General features: G+C 41.8%; 1 protein-coding gene across 17 annotated transcripts in view; it reads left to right on the top strand.

Moving 5' to 3' along the window:
* ATXN7L1 (ataxin 7 like 1) overlaps nucleotides 1-19,120 on the top strand; it is a 183,907-nt gene that overhangs the window by 133,545 nt on the left and 31,242 nt on the right. For all 17 annotated transcript variants that reach the window (XR_010589613.1, XM_065553940.1, XM_065553935.1 and 14 more), the window contains one exon: nucleotides 9,996-10,279. Coding sequence is in view for 16 of the 17 variants with exons in the window: in XM_065553940.1 (XP_065410012.1) it covers nucleotides 9,996-10,279 (284 nt within the window). In the remaining variant the exon portion in view is untranslated. The remainder of the gene's footprint in view (nucleotides 1-9,995; nucleotides 10,280-19,120) is intronic.

The following is a 19,120-nucleotide window of genomic DNA, read 5'->3' as shown; positions in this document are numbered from 1 at the left end:
TAAAAGCAAAGCATAGTGATAAGAGGTATTATGTCCACAGGCAGGGTTTTGAGCATTTGAGCAACCAGCTCCTAATTCTCTTGTTGTGATGGCGGCAAACAAGAGATTATGACACAGGAGATAAAAATCCACACCTAAAGAGAAAGTCTAAGAGGTTAGTCTTGATGGGGAGAAAAGTTTATTCAACCTCTTATTTACAAATGTGCATTGAGAAACACCAGGTATTATCATTTAAGTATGATTTTGTGAATTAGGATGCTATGCCCAAGTTTATGGATAAGTTGCGAGAATCCTCCAAGGAAGAGTTTAAGGCAGGGGTCTCAAAGTCCCGGCCCGCGGGCCATCTGCTGCCCAAGAACCTCCCCACTGCAGCCCGCGGAGGAGAGACGCATGCAGATATGCTGCAGGCAATGTCTGCTGAAGGTGCGCCGCCCCGCCACCCTCCCCCCCCCAGCATCATTAATTGCCAGACAGAATCAGCCATGGAGGCAGCATCACGTTTTTCCACAATGAATATAAACAAGTCAAAATACTGAACACAACTATCTGATGCACACCTTGCTGCAATCCTGAAGGTTTCAACTGCTCAGTCACTGAGGCCAAACATCAACAAACTGACAGAACTGAAGCGTTGCCAGGTGTCTGGCAAACACTAAAAACTCTCTGGCAGGCGAAGAATTGTATAAAGTTGTATGACAGTTTTATTATTTCTAAGAAATTCAAAATAAAAAATACAATATAAACGTTTTCTTTTCTGAACACCATCTTCAGTGACACTATTGGCCTGCTAGGAGGATTTGAGGACTGGCACTGACCCTAAGGTAAATTGAGTTTGAGACCCCTGGTTTAAGGCATTCATTGCAGAAGGCCGTTTGGTGGCCAAAATGTTGTTGCAATTGGCACTGAACAGCACATCCTTCATCCAGATTTATGGCTGCCTCTGTAATAAAGAGAAGGACCTAGTGATTACAGAACTCTGATAGCTCCTGAGGTCCAATAGAGCACAGAGGACGTACCTTTCGATGATTGGTTTTTGTTTTCTGAGAAAACTGACAAGACATTGCATCCTTTTAAGGATTCTTATGTTATTTTGCAGTCACTGTGGGTTTATACCAGGCCACAAAGAGACATCGTTATGAGAGTCAACAACACTAGCAATATCATCCACCGCAATATTTGTGACAGTCGTGTTAGCCTGCTAGGTGGCAAAACTAGAAAGCGGCATAAATCACCAGAAGAGAAGACCGTCTGGGTCCAGATTTGATTAACCAGCCCTTTCTCCACTACCTTCGGGCAAGCAGCCTATTCGACTTTTGTATCGAGAGCAGCATACTAATGGTGAACTTATTGATCACATCTCCACGGTTCAAGGACAGGCTTCTAAAGTAGTTGGGAAACAATAACTATGGACAAGGTGATCCTAAGCACTGTGGGATCAGGTTATACCATCCTATTTCTGTCCATTCTCCCCTCCTACCTCCTTCAGCAGGTCGAAATTCTGTGTGCTCTGGGGGCTTTTAGTGAGGGAGTTCATCATCGGGGAAAGGAATTCTGCTTCTGCTACTTCCTGATCCCCCAAGTCCAAAGGAGGGGTGAGAGGTAACCTTGATCTCCATGGTCTCAACAAATTCATCCAATACGGAGATTCTGCAGCTTTCCTTATCTGGATGATTGGTTACTGAGGGGCAAGTCCAAAGACCAGGTTCTCTGCCACAGCCAGTTCACACTTCTCTCTTTTTGATCAGCTGGGTCTAATTTAGAACAAAGGGAAGTCACACCTAATACCAACTCAAAAAATAGAGTTCATTGGGGCCCTACTAGACAATACAAGTTTGAGGGCTTTCCTGCTGATTGAGAAATTTCAGGCAATTCACCGACTATGTCTATCCCTCCAGTCTCATGATCACCCATCAGCTACAATCCTTGTGTCCCTGAGGTCACTAAGGCATGTGGCAACATGCATTTAGGTAGTCCAACACGCAAGATTGCATTTGTGTTCTCATCAAAGCTGGATGAAACTAGTCTACCTCCCAGATTGTCAGTTGAAGGACAGCTTAGTGTGAGTACCACCAAACATCCTGGACTCCCTACAGTGGAGGACAGATCAGTTCAATGTTTATAAGGTGTTCCCTTTGTCCGCCCTTCTCCATCCAGGACTATAGTTACCGGTATATCCAAAATGGGCTGGGGAGCACATCTAGGTCATTGCAAGTTCTGGTTCTGTGGGCAAAACTGGAAGTTTTCCTTTGTATCAGTTTTCTGGAGCTTTGAACTATTTACAATGCATGCCTGGCCTTTCAGTCTCACATCAGGGGTATAGTGGTTCATATCCTTAATGACAATAGTATTGAAATATATTATGTGAACAAGCAGGGAGGGGCTAATTCCAACCCACCTTGCCAGGAAGTGATACAATTTTGGCATCTGTGCATCAAGGAGGAGATTACCCCCACAGCGGCTCACTTTACCCAGTGTTCAGAATCAGTTAGCCGACCACCTCAACAGAGTTTTCTACTAGAATCATGATTGGTCCTTGAAGAACAACATATTGAAATCCATCTTCAGAGACTGGAGTATTGCAGCGATCGACTTGTTTGCAACAAAAGACAACTGGAAATGCAGTCAGTTGTGATCTTGAGTGGGGCCCAGTCTAGGCTCTTTAATCAGTGCCTTCCATTTGAATTGGGGATCAGAGCTGATGTATGCTTTAATTCTTCAGGTTATCCTGAAACTGAAGTTGGATCATACCAAACTGATACTCATATCACCAGCTTGGCCAAGACAAGCTTGGTTCTCTGATCTTCTTGACCTTTCTGACATCTCAAATATTTTCCCCTCCCTTCTGACACACTGAGCAGTCTGCATCTCTTGACGTGGATGCTACATGGTTAGATGAGGGGGAGGGACATTGCTTGGAAGCGGTGCACTGAGTCTTGCTTGACAGCAGAAAGCTTTCTACTAGAACTACGTAGTTCATCAAGTGGAAGCGTTTTTCTGTTTGGTTGCTAGCTCTGGGAATCCAGCCAAAGCAAGCATGCATTCAAGATGTTTTGGATTATCTGTTGCTTCTTAAGTCATCAGGTCTGTCTCTCAGCTGCTTGAGGGTCCGCTTAACGAGGATATCGACATTCCACTGTTTTAAGGGAAGATAATTTTTTCTAACTAGCTGAAATGTAGATTTTTTTTTAAAGGGATTGTCTGCCTCCAAGTCATCAGTTGTCTCGACTTTGTCTCTTATGTGGATCGTGTGAAGGGTTAGGTGGTTTCCAAGCAGACAGTTCCCAGATGGATTACTTCCTGCATTATGGCAGCATATGGAGTGGCTCAGTCTACACCTCCTCCAAGACGAGTGGCTCATTCAACAAGGGCCCAAACAGCTTCCTGGTGATGTTCTATATTAGACATTTGCAGAACAGCTTCCTGGTCTTCAGTACATATTTTTACCAAGCATTATGTTAGGATGACTGCATCAAGGTCAGATGCAAACCTTGGGAAGGCAGTTTTGCAATTGTTCTTTAGCCCCACCTCCTTCAGTTACTGCTTGTGAGTGGCCTTAGTGTGGAATACATGTCTGCAACTACTCGAAGAAAAAAAACAACAGTAACTTACCTGAACTGTAACTGTTTTCCTTTGAGATATGGGTGCAGATATAGATTCTACGACCCACCCAACATCCCCTCCTCATCAGAATTGTTAGCTTTGGATTCTGGTGCGAAGGAACTGAAGGGAGTCAGGGCAGCGTTGCCCTTATAGCAGGGGAGGAGCTAAGGACTGAAAGACATGAGTGCCGCCCCGACAGGTACTGCTAAGCAAAGTTCTCAGATTGTGATGCACTGGGCACACGCACACTTTGACTGGAATACTACACATCTGCACCCACATCTCAAACAACAGTTAGAGTACAGGTAATTATTTTTTTTTCCATGAAACTATGTTGACTGGCATTAATCATATTCCTATCCTTTAATTCTTTATCAGGTGAGTCCAATATCAGCTCTTCCATTATTTTGCTCGGGCTAGCCAACCTATATTAACCCTTTTTGAACATTGTCACAACATTAACACTCTTTCAATCTTCTGGCATTTCCCCAGTATCTCAAGATGTGTTAAAAATTAACATGAGAAGGGCCAGAGATCTCCTCAGCCAACTCTTTTAGGACTCTTGAATGCTTGGTATCTGGGCATGCTGATTTAAAAATATTTATTCCCAGTAGATGTTGTTTTATATCTTCCTTAGTACTTCATCCTCAGTCATAAGAGTACATAATCCTGCTTCTTTCCAAATACAGAACAGAAATATTTATTAAATACTTCTCTTTTCTGCATCATTATTAACAATTCTAGTAATGGGTCTATACCCTTGTTGGGATTTCTTTTATTATTAATACACTTCAAAAACTTATTATTGTCTTTAGTCCTGCCAACTATGGATTTTTCCTGACGTCTTTAGTTTCCCTTATTGATTTTCTGTACTTCATAACTTTGAATTTATATCAATCACTTTTTAAAATTTGTTCTGTTGTTGTTGTTTTTTTTTTGGAGGGGGGGAGGTGCTGTTTTTTTCTATTTGCTGCTTTTACTTTACCACTGAACCAGGAATGTACTTTTAGCTAAAGTTGTCCTCTTCCTTGATTGTGGAATAATGGCTTTTTTGGCCATCTAATAAACTCTTCTTAAAGAACTCACAATTTTCCTCCCAAACAATTTAATTCATATTTTTCCTCAGCTTTGGAAAATTAGCCTTTTTGAAGCACCAAGTGTATACATTACTGGTTGGGATTTTTCCTTTGTTTGTCCATACTGAATGTAATCAGGGTCATGGTTGTATTTCTTTCCCCCTTTCCCCCCCACCCCAATTCATTCAGTGAAAAGATAAGACACCATTTATATCAGTGATCTCTTGGAGAAAAACTAAAGTTTTCTGGTCCCTAAGCAACCAACAGCTTCCCGCTCTGTTATTGATTAATCATTATCTGTCATAATGAGGTCCAAATAATTGCATTGTGTTGAATGCAATACCTTTAGTGTTAGAAAATTATGTATAATTTTTAGAAACTCTAATGATGTTTTACTTCTGGCTATATGAGACCTCCAGCATGTCTCCAAAATTAAAGTCCCCCATAACATCACAAGTTTTCTTTCCACACATTACAGACAACAGGTGTTGAAGGAGTAACTCATCCTATTCTCTGATTTGATTTGGTGGTCTGAAACTGACCCAAGCCAGTAACCCCTCCTGGGCTTTGTCAGTTAGCTCATTGGTCCATATGCATTCAAGACTCTGTAATTCGGAGTTAGCAGTAAATATAAAACAAGTAAGTTCTCTGCCATTATTCTTGTTTTAGCCTATTTAATCCATTATCTTTAATACTAAAATAGAGAATCTATTTTGGGGGACACTTTTGCCCCTTTTTATTGCTTATCAGTGTTTTTAAATTTATCTGTATAAAAATAAAAATGTGTCTTGAAAACTTACCCAGCTTTATTTTTACATAATAAAAAGTACTTGACTCTGAGCTGAATTGGCCATGATTTCCTCTGTTCATAAATTACTGTAGTTCAATCATGTGTTAGAAGACTATAGCTTTTCTCCAAGAAGTCATTTTTATATAAATGGTGTCTTATCTTTTAACTGAATGAATTCAGGGGGTCGGGGAAGGGAATACACACAGAGGGCCAAATTCTATGTCAATGTAGAAGTGACACTATAGTAGGAAACGCAGGTATAAGGGATATGCTTTATTTTACACCCTTCTGTTGCTTTGGGTGCAACCACCTTGTAACTTATACTGGTTTCGTATACCTGTTGAATGCAGAGTGGGTACAAGTTAAGCTACAGTTTTGCCCATTTTCCGACCAACTTACAAAACCATTTTTTCCACCACAGAATTTGGCCCTCTTTGACCGTTGCATCTAATTAATACCAGATCTGGATATTGCTATGCTACACAATTCTTTTTTGGTTTAATATGTGTATGATTTATACAAATCTCCTCTGGGTACTTTTACCATGTTAAAACGTACAATCACACTGATAATACAAAAATTCCTAACTCTTCAAAACCAGGGAGAGGGAAGGTGGATGTGCTCCAGCCACAGATCCCAGCCTTTCAGTAACACATTCCAGTTTTCCTCAAAAGCCTGGAGAAAGAGAGGTTTTGCAGCATTCCCTGAAGATCAATAGACTTTTGGGCTATTTTGGACCAAGGTTCCAAAGTTCAGGGCCCCTCACAGAATACCTGTCAGCAGCTCCTTCTCTTTCAAACTAAGGGAACTCCAGCCCTGGCACCTCTGCCAGCTGCAGCAATGCAGCATGGGAAGAGGCAGTTTCTCAAACAGATAAGTTCTAAGTCACTTGGTGCTTTGTATAAAAAATCCAATATCTTGAACTCCACTCAAAGTCAGGAGGTAGCCATTGCACATCTCAGAGCACTGGCAACTTATGCTCCTGGCAAAAAAAACCCTCCACTTAAAGACATATTATGTTAGCATATTTCAGTTTCTATCTTGATTCAGTAGGAGATGCATGGTTAACAATATAAAATTTTTGAGAATCAGCACAATTGTAAACATTCTCTGCGCTCTCAAAATGTTTGCAGTGATAATGTCCTTAGTTAATAAACTTGATTGGTGCTTCAAAAGAAACATTTAATAAAATTGTGATAAAGGGAAACTTTGTGCTGTACCCATCCAGTTAATGCATTTTCTTTTTATCTATAGTATGCACACAGTTTAAAGGTCTGTAAGCCAATGATTAGACTAAACAACTTCTTATACTCTGACTCATCAGAAGTATCTGTGTCCAGGATGGCCTAGTGCTCTAGGTTATCCTGGGGGTTAAAATTAGAGGCTAGCTCAGTCTTTAGCACCCATTAGTGGATAACTAATGTGATGCTGTTTTTTTTTTTTTTTTTTAAGTCTCCAGAGGCAATCCTGGCAATTAGAGGCCAGTAAGCCTAACTTCAATATCAGGCAAATTGGTTGAAACCACAGCAAAGAACAGAATTATCAGACGTATAGATGAACACAGCATCTTGTGGAAGAGTCAACATGGCTTTTCTAAAGGGAAATCATGCCTCACCAATCTATTAGCATTCGTTGAGGGGGTCAAAAAGTATATGGACATGGGTGATCCAGTGGATATAATGTACTTTGATTTTCAGAAAGCCTTTGACAAGGTCCCCACATCCCTGGCTCTTAAGCAAAGTAAGCAGTCATGGTATAGGAGAGAAGGTCCTCTAATGTTTACAAGGTAGAAAACAAAGGGTAGGAATAGACAGTCAGTTTTCACAGTGGAGAGAGATAAATAGCAGGGTTCCCCAAGGATCTGCAGTGGGACCAGTGCTGTTGAACATATTCATAAATGATCCAGAAAAAGAGGCAAACAGTGAAGTGGCAAAGTTTGCAGATGATACAAAATTATTCAAGATAGTTAAGTCCAAAACTGACTGCAAAGAGTTAACAAAAGGAGTTCACAAAACTGGGTGACTGGGCAAGAAAATGGCAGATGAAATTCAGTGTTGATAAAGGCAAATTAATGCACATTGGAAAATATAATCCCAACTATACATACAAAATGATGGGGTCTAAATTAGCTGTTGACTCCAAGATCTTTTTCTTGAGTGGTATCAAGTTAGTTCTCAGAAAACATCAGCTCAATGTGCAGCAGCAGTCAAAAAAGCTAACAAAACGTTAGGAACTATTAGGAAAAGGATAGATAATAAGACAGAAAATACCATAATGCCACTATATAAATCCATGGTATGACCATGCCTTGAATAGTGCGTGCAGTTCTGGTTGCCACTTCTCAGAAAAGTTGCATTAGAATTGGAGACAATACAGAGAAGGGCAGCAAAAAAGATTAGGGGTATGGAACAGCTTCCATGTGAGGAGAGCTTAAAAAGCTGGGGCTGTTCATCTTGGGAAAGAGACAACTGAGGGGGATATGATACAGATGTGAATGGTGTAGAGAAAGTGAATAAATGTTATTTACCCCTTCACATAACACACAAACCAAGAGTCATCCAATGAAATTAATAGGCAGCCGGTTTAAAACAAACATAAGAAAGTAATTCTTTACACAATGCACAGTCAACCTGTGAAACTTGTTGCCAGGGGATGTTGTGAAGGCCAAAAGTATAACAGGGTTCAAAAAAGAATTAGATAAGATCATGTAGGACAGGTCCATCAATAGCTATTAGCCAAAGATGGTCAGATACGCAACCCCATACTCTGGCTGTCCCTACACCTCTGACTGCCGGAAGGTGGGAGTGGATGACAGGGTATGGATCACTCAATAAATTGTCCTGTTCTCTTCTGGAACCAGCCACTGTTGAAAGAGAGGGTACTGGGCTAGGTGGACCGTTGGTCTGACCCTGTATGGCCATTCTTATGTTCTTAGCCAAGCAAGCAAAAGCTGAGAAAGCAGCAGAGGTGACGCTTGTACTTACTGGTGAAGATTTGGTCTGCTACACAAATATCCCCTTCTATTCATATTTAGGAACAGCTTTTGAATTTCAAGGACAGTCTGTCTGTTTCCTCAGGGTACATCTACACTACAGCGGGGAATCGATTTAAGATACGCAAATTCAGCTACGTGAATAGCGTAGCTGAATTCGACGTATTGCAGCCGACTTACCCCGTTGTGAGGACGGCGGCAAAATCGACTTCTGCCGCTTTTTGTCGGCGGCGCTTACTACCACCTCCGCTGGTGGAGTTAGAGCGCCGATTCGGGGATCGATTGTCGCGTCCCAACGGGACGCGATAAATCGATCCCCGAGAGGTCGATTTCTACCCGCCGATTCAGGCGGGTAGTATAGACCAGACCTCAGTCTGGAATAATGCCCCGAGAGCATCACCAGAGAATTTGCGTGCCATCTGGATATGTATTTGCTGAAAAAGTAGTTGATCACACCCTGTCTGACAAGAGCAATGCCTCAAAGAGGGTGGGAGAAGGAGTGGAATAATGGAGATGTTTTCATTATGGCCTTTTAACAAGACCTGGGCTTAAAGCTCTGTGCCTCTTTATCATGAATGTTATCTATCAGGATTGGTTTTCCTTGGAGGGCCTGAGCCGGAGGCAGGAAACTGGCAGGCAATATGAGGGTCGATGTTGGATGGACAAAGAAGTGTGCGTCTTCACAACATGTCTGCTCATTTACATGTCAGCCAGTAAAGTCAAAGTATTTTAGGATTAAAATAAATTTCTTTATCAAACTAAAATAAATCCAATCTTGCTCACCTCTTGCTATTGAATTGAGAATGTTAATTTGTTAATGCCATAAATATACTATTAAAAAAGTCAAATTATATAGCGCTCATTATTGCTGAACTTATTCTAGAAAGGAAAAATTAAGCAAATTGTTTATTAATTCTTAAAATTGTATTAAAATATATTTTAGGGTCTGCTAAACTCATTAGGGTTTGTAGTATATTTAAAGGGAGACTGTCAAAGTTGCCAAGTTCAAAATGTGACTACTTTTCCTCTAATCCCCAAAATGCATATAACCTTTTGGGGCTCTTCTAAGCAAGAGAATGTTTTATGGATATTTATTAATTAATGTTAATATTGCCAATAGCAAAGCGCACAATCATGATGAACACTGTACAGAAAAAAAAAGTGTGTGCCTATTATTGGAGGAATAAAATCTTTATATAAAAAGACTAATTTTAAATTTCAAGATTCCAAAGAGGAATTATAAATAGTGGGGAAAATGGATCGTAAAAAGGAAAAATACATACCTTGACCCATATAATTGGTTCTCAAAACTTCCATGCTTTGAAAAATGGCCGTTTTATGTAAATACCTGATTGAACGAAATATTACATGTTTGCAAAGTATCTCATTTTTAGTCTGGTCCCAGGATATTATGTGACTTAATTCAGAAGTTCTTATATAACTGTGTCTAATTCATAATAAAATGTAGAAGTAAATCAAACTGTAAATCCTGTGGTACAGAAAATACAACTTGAAGACTCTTTCTTTGGTTTTGCAGTGTTCCTGTTCCTGTAGTCAGTCTAGAGAAAATTCCTAACCTAGTGAAGGCAGATGGTGCCAATGTTAAAATGAATTCTACAACCACTACCACCATCACCTCCTCCTCAGCCTCTTCATCCACCATACCTGCTCCAACTTTGGTTAAATCTTCTTTGACATCTAAGTCAGTGCCACCATCACCAGAAAAGATTCTGAACGGCAAAGGAATTCTAGCTCCTTCAATAGACAAGAAACACCAAAACGGCACTAAAAGCAGTAACAAGCCTTACAAAAGACTTTCAGGTGAGTGATGTTGTAGTGCGCCTTTTGAGATAGTCCATCATTCTTCATTAATAATTTTTGTAGCTGAGGAGTAATATATTGTAATATGCTGTAGCTATGTTTTACTGTAAGATGCTGTTTTTAATATGAATAGTTAGCCTGCAAGCCCTTGCCATATGGATAAAATATTTCCTTTACAAAATACAAGTTCATTTTGGCTTAGAATTAATCTGGGTGGTTAACTATTTGTCAATTGGCCAGCAGATAAAGTGTAGATTATCTAGTGAATAACTGCAGTAAAATAAAAGGGCAACAGGATCTCCCTTTTTAATTTATTTTTAGTCATATTGAACAAATTTGCTGCAGACCAGTGTAGCAATGATCAACTTACCAAGATTTAGTATTGTTCTCAACTCACTCCAATTGAATACTTGAGATTTGAGGCATTAATGTATATCTTGTAGTTGAAGGCCCATGCTGCCACATGGCTATAATTCATAAAGTTATGTGTAAAAAGGCCAAAAATGTCTGAGAACTTAAATATTGGACAGTAACATACTGTGAATCACAGTGATGATTGAACCTGGCGATATTCTAAACAGAAAAAGCTCTCTATCTTGCTTGTAGCTGTTTCCATCACTTCACACTGACTCAACAGACATTGTAGGCCTTCAGAGTGGGGTTATTGTGTGTGCTGGTTTTGTCATTGTGTGAGTGATTGTGTTAATTTATGTGGGGGTTGTGTTTTGCTGGGAGAGGTGTGTGGATTTGAGTGGGTGGAAAATGGGTGTATGCTCTGGCAAGAGGCTGTGTGAGTTTGAGATAGTTGTGTGTGCTGGTTGTGTTGTGTGAGTGGTGTTGATTTGTGCAAGTGGCAGTTGGGCGCATTGGTGTGGCAGTTGGGCCACATAATCTATGCAGTCTCCCTCATTCAGCCAATGAAAATGTGCATGCAAATTAGCTATAGAGTAAGAGTGGTAATTGGTGAGTTATTTCTGGTATCACAATGGTCTGGGACTCTTGACATGGCATAGATACATGCCTTCTCTAGTTATATGCTGCACGGGTATAATTTGTAAAGTCAGAATGGCTGAGAACTTAAAAACTGGACAGTAACAGACTGCAAAACCCAGTGATAATTCACCCTGGTGATAATCTGAACAAAAGGAGCTCTCAGTCATGTTTCTAGCTGCTTCCATCGCTTTGCACTGACTCAACAGACGTTTTAGGCTTCAGAATGACTCACGGTGACATTGCTGGACTCTTATTATATACATGTGGTTAGTTCAACTGAGAAACATAACTTCTGCCACTTGCAAGATGTCCATTGGATGTGCCATCAGTAAGTGTCTTTCATGTTAAACATCATGCCTGTACTAATGAATGGGCTTTTCAGGGGTATTGTTATGTGGATCCAGTGTGTTAGTTGTGTAGCTGTGCAATGCAGTGGCTAATCTTACTCTCTGGAAACGGTTACAATTTTGCATTGTTATACCTTTAAAAGGGACAAAAACATAGAGTATGTGCGCTGTACAACATTCTGTTTTTAATTTTGGTAAGAAGGCAGTATGATACAAACATCACCCTAATCTGATGGGACTTCACCCTATCAAATTGTAAAATAATTTTTAAGCTTTTATTTTTTCTTAAATATCAGGAAATACTACACAGATTTAGGGGGAGAGACACTGATGCTAGGTAAATCTTGTCTCTCATTTCCTCTTCCGCAACAAGTGAAGAGGAATGAAGAGGGCTGCACATGTGCACATACACACAGAGAGCAAAACTGGGGTCTGGTTTCTCTTAATGGGGAGGAGGAGGTAGGATTTGGGGAAGCTGCACAAGCTGTGGTCGTGACCTGCACAGCCTTGGATCTGTGGTTATGAAGGCAGAATGTGGGCCTGTTAATCTGTCACTTTGCAGATCCACCAATGGAGCAAGAGGATAAGCATCATGGAAGAAACTGTAGCTCAAGGATGCAGTAGCAATTACGAAGTGTCCACTGCTTTACAGCGGGGGGGGGGGGGGGGGGGAGGGGAGGGGGATTTTTCCCCAGAGTTGAGCCAAGCCAGTTGCAGGACTCTGGGCAGAGAATTTGCTGCCAAAAGCAGAATACATTTTTGTTCTGAATGAAGGAAAACAAAATGTCTGAGTTAGATTTTCCAGCAAAAGTAACTGAATCAGGTTTACTGCATCAGAAGCTGCACAGGGCCTATTCATCCATTGGCAGCATGCTGAGATTTGGGCAGAAAATTTCTTGTGTGAATTGAAAGTCTAATTTTGCTATTGGCAGTGCTATCCAGATTAGGCTGTGCGCTTGATAGAAAGTTAATTGATTCTGTTTCCCAAATGCATGTTGTGACACCACTGATTAGTTATACAATAACTTATAAAGATGAATGCTATTATTTGTAATTGAGTTTAAAGTATAACCCAGGTTTTTGTAGACTGAATATTGGTTTATTTTTTTTTATTTTTCTCACATTTGGCAGTTAGTATTATGGTTCTGTTAGAATGGCTTGACTCCAAAACAGTGCAAGGTGTGTTTTCTAAGACGGGGGAGGGAGGGTAGGTATGGAACAGTGCCATCGCGCTAAAGCATTTAGTGTGGTGTCTTCTTTCTTAACTAGTTAAAGGTGGCACACAGGAAAACTTTTGTCCTAAGTTTTTGCAGTTGACCATACCAAAATTCAACAGAACTGAAAGTATTTAGCATAAATGACTCATTTATCTTTTTTAACCTAACGTTTCATTTACTAGGATCTAATTTATGATTCCAGTGAACAAATACAGGGCATTGTGTTCTACCAGAAAACAGTTTAAGATACCAATGGAAAGAGTGGTTTAAGAAAACATGAACATTTTGAGCAGCTTAAGTTCAAAATTCAGCTTAGATCTCTCTTCCCTGGACAATGGGAGCTTGTCTTCACTGCATTGTTCGTTCCGGCTGTAACTCAGGTTTTTCCCCTAAGTAGACAACAGGACAGACACACGCATCTCTAGCTCAAGTTAAGTGGTGCTTTAAGCTCGAGCTAGCTGGCCTGTAAGGGGGCTGGATTGAAGCTCAGGTGCTGCTGATGCTCAAGCAAGTAATGCAATGGGGATGCAGCAGCTCACAACTCATCTGCTAATCTGATCACTCTGTGTTGCTCGAGTGGTGTTTTGCAGTGTGGTTGCTCTCACTCCACTTTCACTTGACCTAGGCTAGCTCCAGTAGAGTAACTCGAGTGCGCTAATTCAAGCTAACTCTTGCAGTGCAGACGAGCACTAGCTGATGGGCCCAGTCTTCAAGCTACCAGCCTTGCTCCACAGACGACTGTAGGTGTTGTATACGCTGAGGTTGTATTTATAAATATTTACTGTATATGCAACCGTCACTAGAGTGAATAATTATTCTGAAGAGGTCATCACAGTACGGGGTCTTCTTTCATATTGCTTAACTAGGGCTATGTAGTGCTAGGGCAGGTCCGCACTGGCACTGACTCAGCAAATGTTGCCAATTCACCATATCTGCCAATATATGAAAATTTGCTTGGGGGAAATCTCCAAATAGGCTAGGACTCTGTCGTAGTACCTTGTGGTCATTCTGGTGAATGTTAAGCTATTTTTTCACATGAATATCTTGATTGCCAGGGCCACAAAACTGATAGTTTTTTTTCAGGTTGTTCTTTAAAGATCTGTTCTGTTACCAGACCTAGAATCCACTAAATCCTGCCTTCTCTGCCCCACTTATTGATGCAGCACCATGATACCGTTTGTGATTGTTCATCACAATGATGCAAGTAAAGTACATTGTAAGAACGTGTAAATGTTTTATACCGGTTGTCCATCAACACAGTTGGTTTCTGACCACTATTATACACAATTCAGCACAGGCTGAGCTAAAGATCTGAGGGTTAGTAAATGATTCTTTGGAATATACCCAGGACTTAATATACTTGTTTTACACACTAAGTGGGCAGGGGAATTTTTAGGGTCATCTCAGTCTCTTGCTGCAGAAGTGGAGCCAACTGCTTGTGGTTTTCAGTCCTGGCAATGGGCTTAAACTGGTTTACATCAGTTTTACTTCCTTCTCAGAGCCCTGCCCTCTCTCTTTACCCTACATCCTCGAGTGAGGCTGAAGCTCTTTCTGTGCCTGAAGGCTGGTTCTTGTTGGGGGTGGTCAGGGATGCTGCCCTCCTCCCTGTGGCAAAGTTTGAGCAGAGAGAGGTAGCCAGCCTGAAGAGCTGCGAGAGGCAGTCTCGGGGATCAATGTCCCCTAGTGACAAACTGGAAGAACTGAATCTGGAAAAAAAAGACTTTTTTCAGTTCCAAATCCCATTTATGGACAAAGCTAAAGAACTGGAAGCCCCATCTAAATAGGACTGTCTGCTAATTTGCAAGCTGTGGCTGTAGGTTGTAGAGTTTACTCCCTCCTCTTCATTCTGCCGAGACTATAATGTTGCTCTAAGCCACCCACTGCAGCTGCTCCAGAGAAATGCTTGCACTCTCCCATTTTGGAGGATCAGTGTGTCAACCCTGCAGCATGCCTGGGCTATGCCAGTGCAGATCTGTGACAGTCCAAGGTAACATTTACAACTGGCACTCTGACCTGCCAGAATGGATACTGTTCCTCCCTGGGAATCCAAGAGATCTGTTTTTATCATTGCTTAGCAAGAAGGTGGTGATCTTTCCTCTTCACCATGGAGCATGTACATGGCTACTCTTGGAAAGATTGCTCAACTAGAAGAAAATGTGGTTTACCTGCTGTAGTAGTTTTTGGGCTGAGGTTCGGCCCTCAGCGGGGCTGTGGGGTATTCCACCACCTCGCTCTGGTCCGGCAGCAGTCTGGGACCGCAGACCCACAGTTAAGGGCTCAGACCCGTAAGCGGGGCTGAGCCAAGAGGTCAGGACGCAGGCCTTTAGCAAGGGCTGAGGCAAAGTCTATAGCAGCCCAGGCCCTAAGTCAGGGCGTGGCACTAATCAAATAGTCAGTCAGAGGCCCAGGCCCTTAAGCAGGGGCTGGGTCGGGGTTTGTAGCAGCCCCCAGCCTCTCTAGGCCAGGGAAAAAGGAGGGAGTCTGCCACCCAAGGAGTGGGTGGCAGGGGGGATGCAGGCCCTCCCACTCCACTGCGTCCCAGCCCAGGGCCCTAGCAGTGACGGAAACTCGCTGCTGTCAGTGGGGATCCTGGCCGCAACCCACTGACATCGGCTCTGGCAGTGCAGCAGCCAGAGTGGGGTTGGCTGCCCCCGGGCTACTTCCACACTCCCCCTCGTACGGTACCTGGGCCGTCTTAGTGTCGTCGGTGCTCTCCACCAGCATTGGCTCCTCTGGGTAGGTAGCGAAGGGCAGGCTCGGCTCCTCCTCGGGGTACCTGGCACGGGGCAGGCTCGGCCAGTCCTCCTCAGGGTACTGGGCAAGAGGTAGGCTCGACCGGCCCGGTGAGTCAGCAGGCCGGTCACGGCCTGCGGCTGTTTCCCAAGCGGGAGCTCGCCTGTGGACGTCTGCTCTCTTCGCCGGCCTGGGCTCCACTGAGCTCTACAGGCGGTCTTTTATACTTCCGGGTCGGGGCCGTCACCTCGGAGGGGCGGGCGCCGGACCCGGTGGCTCCGCCCATGTTGGTATTAGGGGAGGTTCGGCCCTCAGCGGGGCTGTGGGGTATCCCACCGCCTCGCTACACCTGCTTACTTAGCAGTGTGCCTTGTACGGAGTATATTATGTCATTGCTCTGTAGATCATACAGGCTTCCAGTTTTTCTGGCTGCAAATCAGGATGTTGGCTTACATCTCTAAAGCCCTGCATAGTTTTGGACCTGGCTGTCTTAGGAACTGCCTTTTTCCGCATACTCCATCCTAGTAGTTTTTGACCAGTCAGGATTTTTTCACAGTTCCCAGTTTTGTGTGTTCCTGAGGCTGGAGGGCTAATGTTTTCAGTGGAGCACTCTTGGTTGTTGAATTTGCTTCCATGTTAGTCCTACAGTTTGAGCGTATGGGTGTTCAGGGCATATAGCAAGGCTTGTCCATTCACTCCAGCTTTTTCTTGTGATTCTTTTTAGTAACAATCTTGTCAGTATAGTTTGTTTTATTTTGGGGGGGCAAAGGAGGAGATTAGGTAAATGAGCCTAGAACAACACATTATATACATTTAACAGCATAACTTAAATAATTGACTCATACAATTGGCCTGTGAACATACATTTGGATGTATTAAATATTTCTGTAGTTTCATCTTATTTACTGTACAAGCCCTTTAGTGTTGGCTATGCTTCAAAGGCCACAGCAGCGTCTACTACTCAGATTTCATTGCCATTGTAGTTTTCCAATAGTCATGGCGCTGACCACCATTTCAGGGGTATGCACCTGCTCTGGAATGCCTTGTTATCCCCTCTTTCTGCCATGTCTCTTTGTCCAGGGGTCAACAACACACTTATTTAACATTTTGTTTACTATTAAGTTCTAAAAAATATGTATAACTCAGTACTCAGATCTGTCAGTCACTAGTACATCTAGGAAGCAAGGGTTGTCTACCTATTGCAAGTAGTGGGAGTCAGAAATCAGATTCTACTCCCAGCTCTGCCACTGACTTGCTGTATGACCTCAAGCAAGTCCCCTAACTTCATTGTGTGCATTGGTTTACCCATCTGTAAAATGGGGATAATAATTCATACCCTATTTCAGCAGGGATGTTGAGATTTACTGTTTGTAAAGCGTTTTTGGATCTTAAATTAAAGGTTCTATATAGATTGAAAGTATTTACTAGTGGCATTCAGAAAACTGCACAATTGTACAAACATAGAGTTGAGGGAGTTGTTAAATGACAGAGCTATTTTTTCCATTATGTATGTGACAATGGAATTCTGATAAATGAACGGATGGTAGTAGCTCCCTTTTATGGACCCAGCCAGCCAGTTAGCTATAAAAATCCCTCTTAGTAGCTGTTCTCTACTTGCTTTACCTGTAAAGGGTTAAAAAGTCTCCCTGCATAGGTAAAAGGAAGGGAATGGGCACCTGACCAAAAGAGCCAATGGGAAGGCTAGAACTTTTTAAAATTGGGGAAAAAACTCCCCCTTTGTCTGTCTGTCTTGTTCTCCGGAGAGTGGGGGACAGAGCAGCGATGCTGTAAAAAGCTTTGGGCCAGGTATGAAAAAAATGAGTAGAAACTACTCATTTGAAACCCCAGATATGTAAGTAGGTCAGGAATATCTAGGAAGACGTGATTAGGTTTATCTCTTTTATTTCTTTGAGTTGTGGACTCCTCTGTGCTAACTCCAGGTGCTTTTGTTTTGCTTGTAACCTTTAAGCTGGACCACAAGAAGCTATCTTGATGCTTAATCCTTGTAATTGTTTTCTTTAAAAACTTAGCAAAAAGCCTAATTTCAGGTGTATTTTCTTTCTTTTAGTTTTTAATAAAATTTACCTTTTTTAAGGACAGGATTGGATTTTTGTGTCCCAAAGATGTTTGTGCATGTTGTTTAATTAGCTGGTGGCAACAGCTGATTTCCTTTGTTTTCTTTCTCAGCTCTTCCCTGGAGGGGTGTGTGAAAGGGCTTGAGGGGTACCCCACAGGAAGGAATTCCCAAGTGTACCTTCCTGGGTTCTCAAAGGGGTTTTTGCACTTGTTGGTGGCAGCATCTACCCATCCAAGGTTAGAGAAAAGCTGTAACCTTGGGAATTTAATACAAGCCTGGAGTGGCCAGTATTATTTTTTAGAATCCTTGCAGGCCCCCACCTTCTGCACTCAAAGTGCCAGAGTGGGGAATCAGATATATGCATAGCTATTTGTATTCCTGTCAAGGCTATCAAAACAGTGGGGAGGGAGGTATAAACTAAGTACGTGTTCATGTTTCTGCTACAGTGCTATAGTATAAAACTAAAACCTATGTTGTACATAAATTGTGGGTGAGACATACAAAATTAAAAATGGTAGTAAAATATGTAAATCAGGTACAGTTAGCATTAAATATACTAAAACGAATCTCAATGGATGTTTACTATTGCTAATAATATTTAGAACTCAGTAAGTTCTTTCTCTTTTCAAAATGCATTGCAAACTTTAAGTAAGTTTCTCAATGCCCCTGTGAAATAGGAAAATAAGAATTATTATACCCATTTTTACAATTGGTGAAAAGGAGACAGATTTAGGCCAAAACTTTCAAATGTAGCTGGTAATTTTGACTGATTCAAATTTTTAGTGTAAAGCTTGAGATATCTATGGCCTGCTTCTTCAGAGGTTCTGCTCACCTGCTACGCCCAGTTGAAGTAACTGGGAGCTGCGGCAAACAGTCAGTAGGTGTCTTAAGGTGGGCACCCAAAGATTTGAGACACCCAAAATCAATGGCCATATATGGAAAATTTTGGTCTTACTGGCCACAGCGGTAGTCATACAGTAGAACCTCAGAGTTATGAACTGACCAGTCAACCACACACCTCATTTGGAACCAGAAATACACAATCAGGCGGCAGCAAAGACGGGGGGAAAAAAAAGGCATACATAGTACAATACTGCGTTAAATGTAAACTACTACAAAAATAAAGGGAAAGTAGCATTTTTCTTCTGCATAGTAAAGTTTCAAAGCTGTATTAAATCAATGTTCAGTTGTAAACTTTTGAAAGAATAACCATAACATTTTGTTCAGAGTTAGGAACAACATCCATTCCCGAGGTGTTCATAACTCTGAGGTTCTACTGTAGTTGAAATTTAACTCAAATACTTGGCTTAGTCTGGTACTTGGACGCTTCTATCAAGCCCTATTCTTTAGCCCATATTTCTGAATGCAGTAATGACACAGGCCTAGTCTACACTGGTGGTGGGGGAAGAGGGGGTGTCGACCTAAGATACGCAACATTAGCTACGAGAATAGCGTAGCTGAAATTGATGTATCT

Source organism: Chrysemys picta, chromosome 1 (assembly GCF_011386835.1).
Source record: "Chrysemys picta bellii isolate R12L10 chromosome 1, ASM1138683v2, whole genome shotgun sequence".
In the NCBI taxonomy this organism is placed as follows: Eukaryota; Metazoa; Chordata; order Testudines; family Emydidae; genus Chrysemys; species Chrysemys picta.
This window is presented reverse-complemented; position numbering and strand designations above follow the sequence as displayed.